Genomic DNA, 20,071 nt, shown 5'->3' with positions numbered 1-20,071 from the left:
GTAAATGCTCATTTCTAAACTTTCAGTTCTAAACCACTGTCTAGAAAGACTGTTCTTGGATGTTTGCACCCAAGTGTGAGGCAGAATTGTTTATTTTTTAGGCACTCACCTTGCTAAACCCTACATCTGCAACTCCTGTTTTCAGGATAACTCTCAGGAAAGCCTAGGATACTGGCCACAAACTCTGTCAGAAAAAGTGATCTTAGGACATTTCAAGCAGCAACTGTGCCTAGCTGTAGCAGGCGGGAGGACTTCCCAGCCTGATAGGATCCAGCGACAACCAGGTGTTTCCTCACTTGCAGTTCCCAGACCTGGATGGATGGATCCAAGCATTTTCTCACAGCGTGATCCCGGCAACCCAGGCGCTTTCCAGCGAAACACTCACGGGGCTCCGCAGAGCCCAGGTGCTGCCCAACCGGCCGGGCGCGGGCCGGCGAACCCTGCCCACAGCGCCGGCACCCGAGACCCGACTGCTCCTCCCGCTTGCGCTCACACCGCACCCTGCGGAAAGCGAGCGGGCTGCGGGACAGCAGCGCGGGCCCGGCTCGCACCCTGCGGCAGCCCCGCGGCGGCCCCGGTCCGCACGGGCGCGCCGCCCTCCCCGGCGGCCGCCGAGCGCCCGGCAGCCGCCCCGGGGCACCGGGGCCAGCCCTGTCACCTTCTCCTTCCTCACGCACGCCCCGCCAGAAGGGGGGTCGGGACGCCCCCCGCGGCGGGCGGGCGGCCGCAGCTGCCACGTCCTGGCTGCCGGGGATACGGGCGCTCGCCGCGGGACGGGCTCCTCTTGCACTGGCGGTTTTTTCTTTGCAAGCGGGGCGGGAGGGTGCCCGGCGCGGAGCGCAAAGTTCAGCCGCCGCGGAGGCAGCGCTCTGCCGGGGCCCCCCGAGCCCCCCGCGGCCCGCGCCCCGCTCCGCACCTGGCCGCGGAGGGGGCGCTGCGGCCGCGGCCCCGGCCCCGGCCCCGGCCCCAGCCCGGCCCCTCCGGCGCGGTTCCCGCGTACCTGCCCCCGCGCATCACCTCCGCCGGCCCGCGGCGCTGGGGGGCTTCGCCGGCCGCCCCGCGGCGGGGCTGGGGGGTCGCGGGGCGGCCGCGGAGCTGCCCGTCCCTTGCCCTTGCCCGTGCCCCTGCCCCGGCAGCGCAGGGCGGCGGCAGCGGACCCTGCCCGCCCGCCTGCTGGCCGCGCCGCCGGCGCCCGCTCGGAAGTAGTTTTAAGGAGGGTTACCTGTCCTATATTGACGTATCCGTATTTGCTAGCTATCCTGTTGGCCTCCGGCAGCCCCCCAGCTATCCGCACAGCCCAGTGGTTGGTGTAAAGGCGCGTCCTGCAGGCGGGCAGCAGGAACCCCAGCACCAGGGTGAGCCGGCAGAGAAGGTCCCCGCCGCCTCCGCCTCCCCAGCAGCAGCGGCGTTTCCAGCCCATCTTCTCCTCCTCCGCACACAACCCCCACAAAACTTCTCCTTCCTTCTTCCGAGGCTCTTCTTCTCACCTCCGGGCAGCACCGGCGGCGTGTCCTCCGAAGTTACCCCGAGGAGGAAACTAGGAAGAGCTTGGAGTAGTGCATTGAACCGCCCGGGGGTTAAATGATGAGGGGTTGGGAATAATGGTTATGATCGTTGATTACTGCTGTTCCCTCCTCCCGCCGCTCTTCGGGGATTAAGTAACTTGCTTGGAAAGCTTCTCTCAGTTTCTGAGCGCCAGCTTCTCCCTCTGTCCCCAGCTACATGGGAAGTCGTCTTCTCCGCGGGAAGGAGGGCTCCTTCTCCCTCTCTCCGCGCTTCCCTCCCCTCTGACTTCCTTCCCCCTGCCAGCGATCTTCTGCCTCCTCTCCCGCGCCTGGATTTTCCTCGCTTTCCCGCTGTCCCTCTTGCCCGGGTCCGGGAGCAGCGCTGCTGCGGCGGCAGGCGATGTGTGAGTGTTGGCAGCTAGCGCCTCAGTTCACTCCGGCTCGGCCACCTCCCTCCCTCCTCCTCCTCCTCCTCCTTCTCCTCCTCCTCCTCCTCCGCCCGCCCTCGCTCCCGCCCGCCCGGCAGCGCTGAGGGCCAGGGGAAATGGCAGCCGCGCTGGCCCCGTCCTCCGCCGCCCCCCGCGCCCCTGGGCCCGCGGCTGCCGCCGCCCCCACCGCCGCCCCCGGGCGCTGCCCCCTCGCCGCCGCCGGCCGGAGGCTGCTGCCCCGCCAGCGAGGCCGCGGGAGCCGCGGCGAGGTGCGAGGCCTGCGGCAAGGCCTCGTGCCCGGTCGGGGCCGCGTCCCCCCGGCCCTGCCGCTGAGGGGTGCGGGGGCGAGGGGGCCCCGCGGGTGAGCCCCGGATGCCCCGCTGGGCCGCGCCCGGCCAGCCGGCCCCTCGGGAGCGGGCACGCACAGGCCCAGAGCCGCCTTGCCAGCTGCCACGGGCGGCCCTTGCAGGGGTCTGCCGGCCGTTGTTTTGCAAACGCTGCGCAGCGTCATTAACGTTGAGCTGTCATCCAAAGGCCTCTCGTGGCCACCATGTTCAGAAAGAAAAGCGGGCAGCTGGAGCGTCAGCAGGTGAGTAGTGGTCCTGACAAGGAGCATGGCCATCGTGGTGCTACCTCATTCCCTGTCCCCCCTGTGTAGCGTGGCCACAGCTCCGGCCACCTTGCTGGGAAGCGCTTCCAGCAGCAGAGCACATGCGGACCTGGGAAGGATGCAGCTGGCCATGTGGCGGCCCAAACGGCACCTGCAACTGGAAGCTCCTGGCTGGTGCCAAAGAAACTCATGTTCACCCACACCCGAAGGGTCACTCAGCGGACTAAACCTTAGCCACCACATTGGCTTTGGGCAACCTGTAGAGCTACTCCCTTTTATTTGGAAATTAGAATATGGGTCTATAAAATCAAGGCCAACAGACCTACTGTGAGGATCCGTGACAGGTTGTGAGGGAGTTTGAACACGAGAAGTACTATTGTAATGTACTAATGTAAATGTGGGGCTTTTTTTTTCAGGAACCTAAGGCGTCCTACCAACACAGGCAGCCATCATTCTGTTTTTCATGGGGACATGAGGTATGAGAAGTTAGATGCTTTCCAGAAAGCCATACAGTAACATGGTGTGCCTTTTCGCCTCTCCCAATACCTAGGAGCACCCCCTGTGTTCCTAAATTTAAAACCACTCTTTTCCTAATGAAGTAGAAAACTTTAAAATGCAGACAGCCAAAACCACATTCCACTTCAAACCATTCTCTAAGTTCATTCATTTTCCCCTTAAACATCAGTATTATGTTAATGACTAATACCTCACATCCTCTGTTAGTTTTTGAAGGGGAGAAAGGGGGTAAATCCAGTCTCTACTTTCTTCTTTGTTCTATTTCTCCAAAGATTTATTTGCCAGTGATAAGCTTTTCCCTGTCACTATTTTTTCCTGTAGTTTGCATTATCATGTGCTTAGTGTATGACAACATACTGGTTACTCCTGTCTGTAGATTCAAGATCTCAATGTGGCTCACCTTCCCTGGGATTTCATAGGTGATGGCTCACTGTTTAGCCGATCGTTCTTCTACTGAAACCACAATCAACACTCATCAAATTCAGCAGGAGCAGTGTTAGGCCAAGACATTAACATCTTACAGCTAATATTCTTAAATATACATTCATTGAATATGACATTAAAACTCCTCTAGCACTTAGCCCTCCTTATTGATTGGTTCAGTGATAATTACACAAGTCAGCTCTCTTCCTGTATCTGGAGTGCTTAAAGTATGTTTAATCATGAACGACCACCTTACTGAAGTACATAGCAATCAATGGGTCACAAAACCTGAATCTTGTGCAGTCTCAGTCTGTTTCTGTAAAGAGGATAAATCAAAAATCTATTTTCTGATCTTTTCTCAGTTAATTTTACTGTTGTTTTGACTGCCTTATTTCATGGTATAGATGGTGGGTTTTTTTCTGGCACAAACTACAAGGAAAAAATAAAGCCATGCTGTCACATATCTACTTCCAGCTTGGCTTATATGACAGTATTTTATACACAGACACCAAAGCTACTAGGAATCAATCGGTAGACTTGGCAAATACATCATTGCCACCAAGTATCTTCTCCTAATGCTGCATTGCATCACATAGCCTGACAAAAATGTTGTGAAAGTTATGCAATACCTAAAAGCAGCCTCTGAAAAAGGAGGGACATAGTACCCAGAGGCAATTTTTCTATGATTAGTCCTCTTTGCTGAGGCCACAGATAGCAATCACAGCTACTGTGGGAGCACTTGGACATTGGTTGTAATGTGGAACATCTGATCCCTGCCACTGTGAACCCCAAACCGCAAGGTTTTGCCAAGTACCTCATCAAAGGCATATCCTTAGCCGGGACAGCTCCTTCCCACCCCCTACCCCCTCCCCACTCCCCTGCCAAAGGAAAAAAGGCTACAGCTCCTGCATTCCTAACTGGTGCCATGGTCTTAATTTAAGTTGTTCCTTCCTGACACAGCTAGGAAGTATGTATTCTGGTCACCAGGTGAGTGGAGAGAGCACTGAGGGGACTTCAGCATACCTGCTGTATGTGGACCACTTGTAGCTAGTAGCTGAGCCTACTTCTGTACTCTGTTGAAGGCCAGGTAGTTTTTTGTACACACCATGCTCCAGGGAAAGTTTTTTTCTCCTCTGAGTAAAGGCACCAAATTGGTCTGTTTCATCACTATTGTGACAACTTCTGCCTTTTACCTCTTACCCCCACACCAGCCTCTCTGCTATGATAAAAATAAATATCTGGCTGACTGCTAAAAATGCAAATTTCTATGTGTCTTATCTTGTCCTGGAGTCATTGATACTAATCCCTGACTCCCTTCTCTGTAGTTAGTTCCAAATGATTGTGATCAATGATTTGACCTCAGTCTCTGTTCTCACTTTCCTCCTATTTGATCTAATTGCCTCTCTTCTTGCTATTTTGCCTACCTAGTCCTGAAATTATTCTTTCCTTTCTAGTCCTTTCCCAGCCTGAAAATCTCTCTGGCTCACTAGCTTCAGCAGCCACTCTGCTATGCTGTGCTTCATTTCAGCTTTCCAGCACTTTTCTATGTGAGTTTTGGAGATCAGTGCACCAGAGATGTGTTCGGCACCCCAGGATCATAATTAAGGAAGAAACCACAGAGGACATATATATTCAAAGGAAGTGATAGCCCAAAGTCCTTCAGGAAGAAGTCCTGCAAGCAGATGTGCTGGCCACTGAAGACCTAATGGAGCAGAGAACATTTTCAGAAGGAACTAAGGGGACATGTTCTTCAGCTTTTGGAGTGAGAGAGTCTGGAGCATAGCAGATGAAAGAATACTCTTCAGGGAAGAGAAATCTTCAAAGAATGGAGGTTGTGTCAGGGAGTCATTTAGAGATTGCCTTAGAAAGACAGATAGTTTTGGTATCCAAAAGGAGTATTCAGATTTCCTTAGTTTCAACCGTAACTGTTTTTTATAAACAGTGCAGCTAGGTCACGACACCAGCCACCGTACGATCCTATTTGTTGGTACACAGTTCTTTGATCTACAGTTTTCCATGCTTCAGGCTTGCCTCTGATTTTTTAACTTCAATTGCTTTTGAAAAGAATAAAGTTATTTTGGGGTTTTTATATATATAAATAAAAATGGTTTTGCACACAATCAATTATATTAGCAGTTTTTTCGTTAGCAAATACCTGCCTCCTTCTGCTTTGAAACAGGATGTGATCCTGTTTTGAGTACATCACTGCTCTTACGAAAGGCCACCTAGGTATGTCCAAATTTTAAGTGACAGTTTTCACCTGTACATTGGACACTTCTTTGCATTCAGCAGCCAGTACCTCAAGATTGCTTATACTTACTGGGCTAGCCTTTTAATGTTCCTAGCGTGTAGACTACAGGACCTGTACCCCTGTGTGCAGTCCACAGCAAAGCATGATTTCTGTGCAGCGATTGCTGTTTCCGCTTGTCAGTCACTGTGAGAGTGAGCACAATAATTGACAGCAGTCTTTAATGAGCCTTCTGGCAATGCAGAGGAGGAAAGCCTTCTGCCCTGAATGGAGAGAAGACAAGGAACAGGAACAGGATGGGTGAAAGTACTCAATTGGGATAAAGAGTCTGGGTCAGGAGAAAAGAACAGAAAGAAATTGGGACGGGGGTTTGGCAGAGCAGTCCTCTGCCCAGGGTGTGCTCCAGCCCAAGCACTGGATTTCCCCTGAGCAATTTAATGGCAGAAGTTCAGTGATTCACGTAAGGAAAAAAGGGCAGGATCCTTTTTTTCCTGTCTATTAGTAGTGAAGAAATAGAATTTGGATCTGGTCCTTGGAACAGGCATGATTCTGAGCTTTTCCTGATCACTGATAATTGGGCTGATACTGTCTCATACAGTTACCATGTGGATTTCATTTTATGAATAAGGCTGCACTGCATATTTTCCCATTCTGTTCACCTTGTGAGTTCTCTTACCTTTCCTTTTTTGATTGTGTTTATTGTCTCTTTTTGAAGGAATGGCTCCCACCTCATTATAGTTCTGACCATAGTGACAGGCATAATTTGAAAAAATGCTACTGTTTGCTTCAAAACTATCTGAAGAGACTCCCGCTGCTTGTACCAATGCCTGTGCCAGCATACTTGTTTGCCATCTACCCATTTGTGCAGATGCATCTCTGCTTGGGCTGAGATCTACTCTGTCTCGTTAAAATAATTGTAAGTTACTTCTTTTTCCACCACCCTCTGCAACAGACACACACACTCGCACACACATACACCCACACCCGACACTCCACACACCCCCACCCCCCCCACCCCCACCCCCACCCCACCCCCACACCAACACGCAGACCCCACCCCCAATCTAGTTGACAGTGCAAATAGCTGTAGTAAAGTTACTGGCAATCCACAGCACATAGCTAGGATGAGTGGCTAAGGCATGAAGAGAAAAGGAGGATGGTGGAAGCAGGAATCTTTTTCAGCTGGCTTCAGTGTCTGACCCAGCGTCCTGTGACACTAAATTCTGAGTCCTTTTCGGAAGATCAACTGCACATTTTGACTCTCCAACTTCTTATTGAATTCTAAAGTTTCAATTCCAGAATCTCAAATACATGCAGAAGTAAGCATCAAAATGACATTTCTAGTATTTGGCTATGAATTTTAGCAATAGAAATTATCTTGGGTGCCTGTGGTATGATGGTGGGAAGATCATTTACCTGAAATGACTCATCTGAGTGAATTCATCCACATTGAGTTTTTTCACCCTAATTTACTTGAGTTAACATTCCAGCTGTTTCTCAGTTGTTCTGAGTCAGAATTATTATAGCTACCCTTTTCTGTCAAACAGACTGAGCTATACTGTAAGTAGCCATAGGATTTTCCTTTCCAATTTAGTATTATAGGAACCATCAAATGCAAAAGGACTTGTTTATTTCACTACTCTTTTCTTAGGCTAAGACGTGTTGTTAGCATATGGCTAATACTCTTGCTAGAAAGAATGGTCCAGTGACAAGTGAGACTGCAACCCAATTTTCAAACTATAAACATAATAAAAAAATAGTAGCTAAATGCCCTTATCTGAAGAGATAAAATGTAATCCCACATCTTCCAGCATGGCCCAACCTCATTTCACAAGCTCTAGTTGGGCTAGTTCCATATTTGTGCCTAAACCCCTCTCAGTGACTACTGCAGACCCTTCACTAAAAGAGCTGGTATTTAGCTGCTTCACAGCCACATTCAGTACCTTCTTTAGACATGGTATTGTCTTCTCAGTTCTTGTTCCCTTATCTTTGTTCAGGTGCTTCCATGGGACTTACCTTGTCATGATATCCATGTACATGCCTAAGAAATGATAGAGTGATTATGCTTAATCTCCTTCGCTTTCTTGTTGTGTGAAGAAGTCTTTTCTTTAATCTGTAAAAGAACTTGAACACTTTTTTCCACCAAATACTGTATAGAAATAACCATTTTAGATCATCCATTTTAACTTGGGGCTCTCCACTCCTCCCAGTACAACTCTTGTGAATTATGTGCCTGCCATTTTTTGGCATGGAGCTTTTTCAGTGCAGTTTGTTGGGCCTGGAGATGAAAAAGAGCCTCTTTACTACAGCCTATGTCTAACAGAAGATACGACCTGGAAGTAGTGAGTTTGTTAATGGGGAGGGAGGTTGAAAGAACACCAGCCTATCATTTAGGAAACATGGCAGGGTTTTAAACACTGTGTTCCAGACAAGGAAGAAGTTGGGAAGGCATTATTTTAGGACATATAACCTCTATTTTTTTGTGATTGAATAAGAAATAATTCTGTTACAATTCTGTAATAATTCTTCCTTTAGGGAGTTCAAATTCACAACTGTGGAACATCTTGTTCTCCTTAAGATACCATTCAGAAATGTTCTTGCTCCTGAAGAGTGAAGAAGCCAAAGGGTTACCAAACAAAAAGGTAGCGTGACCACTGGTGGAACTGTATATACTCTTCCCTGTTGTAGTAGTAATTAAACCAATGCCAAGATTTCAAAAATGGAAGTTAACGTTTGTTGTTTATTGGTTTTAAACAAAAAATTAGAAAGATTCAGCTATGTCTGGTACACCTGAGAAGTGTACCAGACCAGTATGTTTGAAAGGAAATGGAGGGCAGAAGCACAGACACCTAGTAAAAACGCAGCTACAAAGAAAGATGCAGTGAGTGAGAAGTGTTTTTTTCCAAGGGGATGGCACTCATCTCTTTACCTCAGAAACTCGATTTTGTTGTGTCAATTCATTGAGGAGACATTTCTGGTGTTTCTGTTACAATGGATAGAGAAAATGCACATCTCTGCAGATGCTTCTGCACTCTGCTGAAGAACAGAGATGCACTGACAGTTTCTGTCAGAGCCTCTTTGGTGTTCTTTGATTTGGCCCAAAGGACAAAGTAAACCATTGATGGGAGCTCTTTCTTTTCCCAAATTTGATCCTTTGTATCCTTTCCTTAAAATAATAATAATAATTAAAAAATAATAATTTCTGCAGTCTATCTGCTTTTCCTTCTCTCCTTATCTTTCTGCTGCTGGGAAGATTTTTCTCTTCACTCTTGGTCTATCCCATTGTTTCGCCCCTTCATTCTCACCAGGACATATATTCTGTATGTCGTACTCATGGGATGTTATCCTCTGTGCTCAGCTCTGTTTACCGTGAAAAACAAAGGACATCAGAGCTGAAAGCTTTCATGAATTATAATGACCATGATGATGTGTATCTAGTACAGCATTGCTGAGAGATCCTTGCTAAAGTATCATATCTTCCTTACAGACCATAGCCTAGTGCTCCGTAACTGGTAGTCCGTGTTCAAAGTACTGAGCCCTACAGTGGTGATTAATAGTAACTCTGAATCTGGAGTTGTAGCCCTGGTGAGTCTTCAGCACAGTGATGTGTAAACCAGCACTGGAGGAAGTAACCTGTGAGGGAAGAAGGATCTGCATGTGTTTGTGGGTTCGCTAATTCAGACAACTGATTTCCGCCAGAAAGTTTTGGGAATGTTGTATTTTACGTAAGCATCCTATGTGTCCAGTTGTGGTCATCTGTGCATTGATTGGCTAAAATGCAGTGTCTGGAGAATGATGATAACTAACAAATGAAATTAATACATCTGTAGCCACAAAGCATCATCTGAGTCTTAAGTTTAGCTAAGTTCTTGGTTGTTTATCTGCAGATCATTTTTAGAAGGACTTTTGATTCTGTTATATTGCATTATATAACAAGACAGAAGGGCCCAGGAGACAGAATGAAAGAAGGTATTTATAGACAAAAATAATTGATAACCAAAATGAGGCTAGAAAAGTTAAGTCCCTGGTCAAAGTTAAGGCTGAAACAGACATTCTTTATAACTGATGAGAATACTGTGTGAGTTTACTATGTGGATAATATATGATTTACAATACCGTTAAATATTCATTTCCTTGCTGTTAAATGCCCCAGCTTTGTAAATTATGTGATGCTGAAAATAAAGTACATTTTCTAGGAGGCTTAACAGTTTTAAAATGAAAGTGATTTTGGTCTGGATTTATACTGTGAGTGATGCAGAAGACAGTTGTTGCCACCTTTCTCTGCTGTTAGGAAATTAAACTCCCACAGTTCATGAGGAAATTAGATTGCTCCTGGAAAAAAGTTTCATTCATGCTGGAAGACACAGAAAACGCTGGTTCTAAATTACTTGAAATTCTTCTGCACTCCACTCTTCGCTTCTGTGTCAGCCTCACTTCCCCTTTGTGTCTTCTCTGTTGAATCCTCAGTTGGATAATTTGGAGCCAAATATTTTTATTTTAAATTTTTTAATTCAGCAACTGAACAATTACAGAGCAAACAAAGCAAATGAGAATGTTTGCCAAGATACCTGTTAAAAGTCTGACACATCTCTGTCGCCCTTTGCATTTACACTTCTTCTTCATGCTGTAAGATGCAGATTATTCCCTCTAATAAATATGAAGCAGGGACCTGTTTAATGTACAGAACACACATTTGTGGTAGTTAGCCATTCCAAAACACCACTGCCAAAATCATCATTAAAAATAAAAAAAAATCTATGGATACCCACCCTGAAAGGGATGTTATTTGCACATTGAAAGCTTCAAGCTTCTCGTATTCTGAAGAATTGTTTCCTCAGTGAAGAGGTATGCACTTTATCATGTAACTATTTGCTGAAAAGCAAGAAAACATTTGGGTTTTGTCAGTTCTGCAGGTCATAGCCCGAAACTTGAATATTCACAGTGTAAGAAGTATGTGCATAGTATATAGATTATCACCACTATTGATAAACCAGCTCAATAAGCTCCATGAACCTTTCATGGGAGTCTTGTGAATGCAACAAAGTCATGCTCACAGCTACATACACAATGTAAACGTGACATTTAAAAGTTACCTTTTGAAGCTATACACAGCAAAAAAAGCCTTATAATTTATTTTTTTTTTTCTGGGAATGGTGCCTTGGGCAAGGCCTGTGTGACCCCAAAAGACAGCAGGTTAAAATGTTCATCCCATGCTAGCTCTCCCTGAGACATAGAAAAGCCTGGGCTTTCTGAAGACCTCTTTCTGACCAGAAGAGTCACACTTGTACCATCAGAGAGAGAAGCAACACCCTCTGATTTACATGATCAGTTAGAGCTTGCTGAAACAGATAGATTTTGGTATATCCTGTGTCACTTAGTTCATTTTTTACATCATCTATCCATCCATGAAGTTAAAGCCAGAGAGAATACAATCACTTCCAGCAGTAAAATACTAAATAAGAAATGACAGTTTGTGGTAGACATTCAATAAAAAGTAAAAGCAACTAAATCCTCAGTCTTACTACTTCTAGTGTTGCAGAGGGAGCCAGCAACATGCAACAGGCTCCCAAGGACAGTGTCCTCTGCTCACTTAGTCAGTTGTGTTCTGAGTTGCCTGGTCAGCTCTAGTTCTGTCCAGTTTTCTGATCAACTCCACAGCTGTATTTTTGTCTTAATCTTTGTTGTACTCTGAAGAAATACTCCAGCTTTAGATTACTGTAACAGTGAACAGGATCTGGCTTCCTGAATCAGGGTAATGTGTTTCCAGCATAATTGGGGGACGGCACCAATTCCGGTCATGTAACTATAATGTCAGCTGACTGTGTCTGGAGTGAGCCCAAATGTGTGTTTTTTCCCAGTTCGGATTCTCCAGAAGCACAGACAAATTTTGTTATCTTGGCTGTGAGATGGTCTCAAGATGACAAAGATGATGCAACAGTTTCTGAATAATTGTTACTGTTGCCTCAGCTACAGGAAATGATGCTTGAACACTGCTGCATGCATTAGAACAAGAATTCCTCCTCCAACAGAACATGCTTTGTTTAACACCAGTAATACCACAGGTGAGGACCAAACGGGAAACCTTTCAACATAAACAGAGAAAACAATATAACACAATTGGCAAGCTTTTCCTCTAGTTTCACAGAGAGACACTGTCAGGATGGGGATTTAGCACATGGTGGCCAGCTGTAGCAATTAAATGGCTCAAGGAAACTTGTTCTTAGATAATGAAATCCATTCACAAGGACTATCACAGAAAGTTTGAGTGACCTGATAAAACTCAGAAGAGATTACCAGATTTATTCTTGGAAAGGCAAGAAAGTGAAGCTCAATGCCTGACACACTCTAAAAATGATGAAAATGTAACTGTTAATTAAAAAGTTTTATCTCCAGATGTTCAAAGAAGTTTTTTTAAAGAGAGCATGTTGCATAATATGTTGGAAAATCACCTGTAAGTATACATAAAACAAAGACAAAATCAGAAAACCAGTTGCATTCAGAAATACAGAACTTCTGTGAAAACCTGCTAAAATTACCTGAGCAGAATCTGGCTTTACCATTAACTCATTATTAGGAAAACCGGGCTGCTATGCTGCCCCTGGAGCAGCCAGGGAAACTAATGTGAGGAAATGGTGACTTACAGAAAGAGGTCACTACACTGGGTTTATACCAAGCACAGCGTATAGTACCTCAATGCACCAGTGCAGTTAAATACAAGACATATTTGATGTGTGGTATGACATTGTCCCTTGCCCTTTCCCTCCTGTGTGCATTAGGAGACCATTGAAATAACAAGAGGAAATCTGAGGTCATCTCATAACCCTGTATTTATTAGAGGAGCAGCCTCTCATACCTATCACGCTTGCTTGTGTGAAACTGTATTGCAAACATAACTAAGATTTTCCCTCTGCTTCAGACTTTCTAGTTGTAACACATTTGAAGCTCCAGGTAACATTACTCATTTTGTTTGAATAGGTAAAAGCTACAAGTAGATGAAGAGCTTCCTGTGCTTTAGACATGGCACGTTAAAAGCTTACACTACCCTTTTCAAATGTTTACAGTAAACTGATGTCCTTAATTGGCTGTCAAAGTAGCATGAATGTTTAAACCATTTTGAATCCCTTAATAGAACCTAATTAAAGGTAAAATCATTGTTCTGTGCATTTCACATGGTCTTTTGCTATAGATCAAGTAAAATCAAAATTTGAACTCAAACTTTTTGGAAGTCCTTAATAAAATGAGTCTCATTAGTGTCAAACTGCTTGATTAGGGATCTGATTAAAAGACATTTGACATTGATGAGAACTATTTTGTTACAGGCTTTTAAAATAAGTCCCATATACAGATGCAGGCCAAGTTAAGAATGTCTATATATGTGTGTATAATGTATTTGTCTATGAATCCAATCCTGTTCATGCAGTTGTTCTGCATAGCTCACAGAATAAGAAGATGGGGATACATACAATGGTAGCTTACAACTCATCTTTAAACTCTATTGATTTTAGTGCAAACCTCCTTAAATTTTTCCCCTGCTTTATATTATAATATTTACAAATTCTCTCAAAAGACAGATGCAAGTCCCTAAGATGTTAAGATGTAAAACTGTATATATCACATGCTTCTTACTAGTCTCAAAAGGAGAATGAGCCGTGAAATTTGAACCGTCTTGGATCTGTTTCTTCCAGCAGGACAACACAAAAGGGCTGTACTGTGCTGGAGGTTTTGACAATGTGAATGCAGCAGCTCATTGTCAAACCTTCATAATTATAATATTCTTTTCACATTTGGATGTGGATGTTTCCCCTGTCTGTGAGCTATACAGGGAGGGGGGTGGAGAGCATAAAAGACTGCATAACATGCACACACATGTAAGAAATACATTTTTGCACTCTTAGAACTAGCAAATAATAAAACCAATTCTGTTTAACCTCATAGATATCTTCACCTTCTTGTGATGTCTACAGGCAAAAATCCTTATATCCATAAAGCAAATTTTTCAAAGTTTTGCTCTTATAATATTGAATTGTTGTCTAAAAAGTTTTGCAAACTCAGGTGTAACGTTTGCTGTTAATTCAGCTCTCACATGAAGCCAAGTGGTCCACATGGAAGACGAAATGTTTTATGCTAACAGGTTTGCGTTAAGGATATGTTTGGTTTGTTTTGAAAGTTTGGCTGGAATTAAAAAATACAATTGGTATACCAACAGTTATTTGTCATGTTACTGCATGGTCTTTTTCAGGGGTGGTCAGTTGTCTGACTCCATATTTTTTGTGTGTTTAGAAGATGCCGTAGAGTAACTTGTTTGTTTGTAAAGTTATCTGTATAATTTTGAAGCCTGGACATGATACTTCTGTTTGCTTCACAGACAATTTGAGATATATTTTCTTGATAGCAAGTTTGAAAAAGGAGGACTAGAAGGCATTGTTGACAAGGCAATAAATCATGTTACAGATGACTGTCAGTATCTTTAATTTTCCTTTCAGTTAAGTATTTAAGGGCAATACTCAGATTTTTAGGCTTTTAAGTGTTTCTGGGTCTGGAAGACCAGAATTATGCTTATAACCAGGCTTCGCGCAACAGCAGTTGCTTACTTTGTTCACACTGTTCTTTGAAGTTCAGGATCTCATGTCAAGGCATCTATAGTGCGGCTGAGGATAGATTTTTGAAAGATGCTCTGTAAGCCCACAGTTCTTCCTGAAGTCAATATGCTCTTTCAGTAAGGAAAATAGATCATATTGTGCTGTATGTCTTAATTAGTGACCTGTTTTTTTCCTTTGTGAGGCAGGGACTAGGTAAACAGGTACCTGAGGCTAAGATCTTTTTTCTTCTAAAACTTCTACAATACAGGCTACTGTATATTTGCTATTTGTGTTGGTTCCCCTCTGATTTATAATTTGGTTCAGTTATCCACTGTAAACCACTTTGTAGAGAACAGAGGTATATCAATCAGTGTTTGCAGAGTGTGCCATACCCTTCCTGGCTGGGAAGCAGGAACAGAGCATGGGGTGCTGTTGTGATGACCTTTGGCAAGCTGAGATGCAAAGCACCCTGCAGGAATTTCCTCCAGCACAAAGGTATTTAACAAATTCTCCAATTCCATGGTGGGACCTAATCAGTAGGTGGTCCACTTGTCTGTCTGTCTGTCTTTCCTTATCCTCCTCTTTGGTTTAGAGAAGCTGCAGTAAGAGAAAAAAAGAAAGGAGGGGGGGGGGGGGGGAGGAAAAAAGAAAAAAAAAGGGAAAAACAAAACAAAAAACAGCTATTAAACTGGGAAGACATGTGATCTGCATAATTGCTCTAATTGCACCTAGTTCTGCAATGAATAGTCCTGCTGTCAAATTCAACAATGACTTAGGGGTAAAAATATCTCCAAGTCCTTTACTATAACATGAAAGACATAAAGAAACTCTTACGATCATTGCCATTCAGTTTAAAGAGCGAGTGACTAATTAAGGGGGAGGGGAAACAGTGCCATTGTTGAATTATTGAAGAAAGGATTAAATTGGCAAGCATAAATAAACAAAATTAAACTATGCACCTCTCTGGCCTTTTTGAGCTGCACAAATTGGTCAATCAGTCATGCACGACAGAGGTAGTGGTTCATCATCAGTAGGGATTTTTAACGTAATTGCAGCAAATGCTGTATCAAACATATACATCTCCAAATGTTCTGCTGTCTCAGGATTCCCAAAGAAACAAAGAAGTAAACCCACACAAACTATTGCCAGAAGCTGAATACCATCCACAGACCTGAAGGCAGGCAGGGTTTAGGGAAAGGAAAGCCAGCCAGCCCAGACTCCAACACTAACTTGCTGTGGCCTTGCACAGATCACTCCATGTCTCTTTCTTGATTTCCTTATCTTTAAAATGGGATAATAAAACATACCTGTCTCATTCTTGTGTTGTGAAACTTTGTTAGTGTCTGGATAGTGCATTTGCTATAGAGGAGCAAAAGATTTATAGGCCTTTTAAAATTTGTTATTCAGACATGAACAGTGATAAAAATTTTATTCATATTTAGGAAGCCCAGTTTTACAGAGTGGAAACCTAATCAAAAAGGCTATCCAAATCTAGTGCCTACTAATAAAGTGGCACCTGAGACAAATGTTTGTTGTGTACTTAAGGATGTCCATGGAGTATGGCCCTGAACATACGCTGGCTTTAAAAATGGAGTGTTTTTCCTGTTTCATTTCTACTTCAATTTGATAGAATTAATACAAAAATAATTTTATTTTCCTTTCTTCTCTGAAAATTACATGCTTTTCTCTTTGTGGTGGGCTGACCCTGGCCAGCAATTAAGCACCCACCAGCTGCTCATTCACTCCCTCTGCACTGGAACAGGGGAGAGGAAGAACAAATGTGAGAAAACCTTCATGGGTCAAGATGAAGACAGTTTAATAAGTGAAGAGGGAAAAAAGAAGAAAAGAACCCAAATCACAAGCAAAGGCAATCACTCACCACCTCCCACAAGCAGGCTGATGCCCAGCCAGTCTCTGAGCAATGTCTACTTTGGAAAGACTCCCCTCCAAGTCTTTACTGATGAGCGTGATGTTATATGGAATGGGACATCCCTTTGATCAGTTGGGATCACCTTTCCCAGCTGTATCCCCTCCCAGCCTCTTGCCCATCCCTGGCCTCCTTGCTTGCAGCAGGTGGAGTGAGAAACAGAGAAGGCCTGGACACTGTGCAGGCACTGCTCAGCAGTAGCTGAAACACGGGTGAGTTGTCAGCAGTGTTTTCGTCACAAATCCAAAGCTCAGCACCATACTGGCTGCTGTGAAGAAATTTAACTCCATCCCAGCCATACCCAGTATACTGGTGCATTGTTTTTTCCTGAGGTTTGAGCTCATTCTAAAATTCTAGAGTCTTCTCCTCGTTCTGTATGTGTATGTTGGACTGAGATGCCTTAAAACCTAGTTCCAGGCCCCTCAGACTTTAAAATACAAGTAAGATTCAGACCAGGTTATTTCTACCCAACCTGAACAAAATCCTTACTTCCAGATATAACCACAGTTAGGAAAGTTAAGGTTTGCATGTGAGCTTTGTGCCTTGGGAATGTATCTTATAGTGAAAATGGTAAAGTAAAGGAAAACAAGATGAAATTAACTCAGAGTTGTACCCAAGATGCAGTGGGAACAGCCCCCTTTAAAAGGTTGAAAATGCTCTGCAAATTATTTTTTATTCTCTATTTTTGTACATTTTTGTACTTCCTTGTTCTTTACACAGCAGAAAGCTGAAGAGCCTGTTCTGGTGAAATATCTGGCCTGCTTGGAAGCGGGAAGTACTGTAAATGGCATAAGAAAGCCTGTGCTCATGACATTTCCTGTCCAGTTTTGCTGACTATATATTAGAATGTAATCATGTTCAAAATGTCAACTAGATTTGCCTTGTTCTACACCTGATATCATGTCCCTTTTCACATCCTTTACCTCCTGCTCCCTGTCTGTCTATAGGGTACGTCTTAGTGCCTGTGTAGTACCTTCTTGAAGCGACAGTGTTCTTTGGAATGGGTATCTTCTCTTTTTCATAATAATCAGGGGAGCATGGGTGCTCAGAATTATTGAGCGGGATGGCTTTCAACAGTGGATACTGATATAGAGTCATGTTATTACAAGACCAAACGTGGAACAGACTGGCTATTATTATGTATTGTTTCTCTCTGTTAATATTTTATACTGTGTGATATGTATTAGCCCTCCTTCCCCACTGCTGGTACTAACCAGCGCCCTAATGCAGTCTCACCGGCGCGGCTGAGAGCTTTATATTGGTGTTGGCCACTCTCTCCTTACTTATGTCATCTTTCCACAGTTCTCCAGAATAAATGAGCAGCTGTGGAAGACAGGCAGAGAGACCAGCTTCAGGAATGAGATTGCAGCTGTTTCATGCACTTGCAGCCTCCGTATGGAAGCTCCATAAACTCCAGGCTTTAGAGGCTTAGGCAGGGTAAAGCTCAATCCTACCCCACATTTCAGGTCCTGCTGTTGACATTTGCCATCCTTCTTTTTTGCTGGATGTGGCTGCTTCTGTCTGGCCCCTGCTGATGGGGTGTTCCTCCGTCTTCATTTCGCACTTTAAGTTGAATCTGGGCACCAAATAAAACAGATGTTCTGCAAAAACTGCTGCCTCTGGGGAAAACTGAAACCTGAATGTACCACAACAAAAACTATCTGGGAAAAGAGCTGAGTGGAAGGAAGGAACTTTCGAAGCCACTCGCACCTTAAATTGTCTGTAAGTAAAGGGGATAATCAAAGATTTAAGCTCTACTACACTCTATTTAATTTTGATCATGTTGAAAATAAAGGAAGCAGCAAAGAAGACAAAAGTTCCCATTCTATCTGACAGAAGATGGGTGCAATGATTCTGAGTTTAATCATTTCTTCAGGCAGAACAGAACATCAAGAAAACTTAATTCTATCTGAAGAATGATACACTCCATGGGAAGTTGAAAAAATATATGAATGGCATGATTTTAAACAAGAGCACTAGACAGGAGATAAAAAAACAGGAGAGTTCACAAGGTCTCCACATGAGGCAGACTCAAAAATTGAAATTTTGGGTTCTGACTCCTCTCAGGATGCCAGATTTCAAACACTCCAGACTACTGGGAAGACTTCAGGAAGATACCTGGAATATGTAAAAGAGAGATTTCCCCATATCCTGATGAAAATTTATGGAATGTAGTCAATATTCCAGTAAAGTGAAAAACATAAAAATTGTTAAATTGTTACACAAAAAAACCGTTAAAAGAAACAGAGGACTGAATGTGCTGCAGATTTAGGGTCCAGTGAAGCAGCATGGGGCTGTATGAGTTGTGACTAGGTAAGATTTTGAGTTAGTGCTCTAGTCTTGTGCATATGGAGCACACCAAAGACACAGAGTAACAACAGCACCATTAATTTAGCGGATTTTCTCTGGGAGTGTTGAGCAATGTGGGAAATGATTGGACTATTAATTTGAAAGCAATTAGAGCATGTATTAAATTACTTTGGACATTGTTTCTGGCAACAAATTACACAAAAAGCAGTTTTGTTTACACTGAAGAAAAGCCAGTACCTCTGGAAGTAAACAATTAAACTGTAGGTTTCCACTGCTAAGCTTCTCCTCACTGCAGGCACAGGAGAATAGAATGTTTGGATAGGCAGGAATTTGGTACTCTGCGCTGAGCCCTGGAGCTTGTCAGTAGATTCAAGAGCCCAGAACAACTGAGGAAGGAGTTGAGGACTTCTTACAGAACACTCTGCTCAGAACTGAGGAAAGAGAAAACAATCCATGTTGCATGATTTGTGCTGCTAGAAATCCTCTGCAATGTTAGTGGAGGATTAGAAGAAGATTCAGTCAGTTTTAATGTGCTGGTTCTGTGTTCAGGAATACCAGACCTGTATACCAGCAGATCACCTCCTATTACAGAGTTGGACTGGATCAGGGCTGACTGTATGACTGCATTTCTGTCAAATTAACCAGAACACATGGTACACTATTTATTCTGGCTTCATGCTCACTGCAGGAGGGCAGGTGATATGTGATCTCACAGATAAATCTGCCAGGTCAAAGTTACCCTTTAAATACTCTTTTTTGAACAAATCTGGATCCACAGAATGAGTTTGTACTAGCTGAACTATTTCTTCTTATGGGTCTACAACATTTTGGATCCAGCATATGTGCCCTAATCCATCCATTTCCTTTATGAAGGCATGGCTGAAGAATTACAGGGGCTTAGAGGAGAGGGTGGGAAAAAAGATAGATCTCCTTCAGTTGTGTATAGATCTCATTCACCAAGGAATAAATAGGTAGGAAACAGAATGTAATACATTACCACTAGGTAGATGGATGTCTCTTTCTTCCCTTTTAGAAGAGGAGACACACCCTATTTGAGAGTTTGCCCAGATGTGCAATACCTGTCACGGGCTGAGGACCCCAAGGTTTTACACAATCAGATACATGCACCCAGAAGTATTGATAGCATTTTAGGGAAGCTCCATGGTTCCTGTCTACATTTCAAAGAACTGAAGTCAATTAAAGTGTGTATTTTTAAGTTTTGAAGGTAGGATGAATAGCTGTGTACATGTTTTCTTCATGTTCTCCGACAGTTATAATCCAGAAAACAAAACAAAGTAAACCAGAACAAATAACAACTGTGGTTTTGTCTTTTAAAGATTTAACCAGAAGTGAACCTTTCCTGGAGAAGCTCGGCGTAATAGGTATCCCAAACTTTGATACCCAGTGTGTTTGTGACAAAACCTTCCCTTAAAGCTTCTCAGATAGTATGAGTAAGTGGGAGAAGAGCTTTTGAGTAAGACACTCTTCTGTTGCCTCTGTGGCCTTTGAGTACAATTTCACTGTA

General features: G+C 43.8%; 1 protein-coding gene and 1 long non-coding RNA gene across 3 annotated transcripts in view; one reads left to right on the top strand and one right to left on the bottom strand.

Moving 5' to 3' along the window:
• PCSK5 (proprotein convertase subtilisin/kexin type 5) overlaps positions 1-1,937 on the bottom strand; it is a 247,605-nt gene extending 245,668 nt beyond the window's left edge. Inside the window, exon 1 of one of the 2 annotated variants that reach the window (XM_037374062.1) lies at positions 1,223-1,937. In XM_037374062.1, the coding sequence (XP_037229959.1) occupies positions 1,223-1,420 (198 nt within the window). In that variant the 5' untranslated portion in view covers positions 1,421-1,937. The remainder of the gene's footprint in view (positions 1-1,222) is intronic. The other variant, XM_037374061.1, reaches the window with a different exon arrangement.
• Positions 1,938-2,028: 91 nt separating this feature from the next.
• LOC119141597 lies at positions 2,029-5,509 on the top strand. The gene is made up of 3 exons (XR_005101986.1): positions 2,029-2,522; positions 2,960-3,019; positions 5,011-5,509. It is a non-coding gene; the product is annotated as an uncharacterized LOC119141597 (long non-coding RNA).
• Positions 5,510-20,071: the final 14,562 nt, after the last annotated feature.

This window comes from Falco rusticolus, chromosome Z (assembly GCF_015220075.1).
Source record: "Falco rusticolus isolate bFalRus1 chromosome Z, bFalRus1.pri, whole genome shotgun sequence".
In the NCBI taxonomy this organism is placed as follows: Eukaryota; Metazoa; Chordata; class Aves; order Falconiformes; family Falconidae; genus Falco; species Falco rusticolus.
The sequence above is the reverse complement of the archived record's forward strand: the minus strand, read 5'-3'. Positions and strand labels throughout refer to the sequence as shown.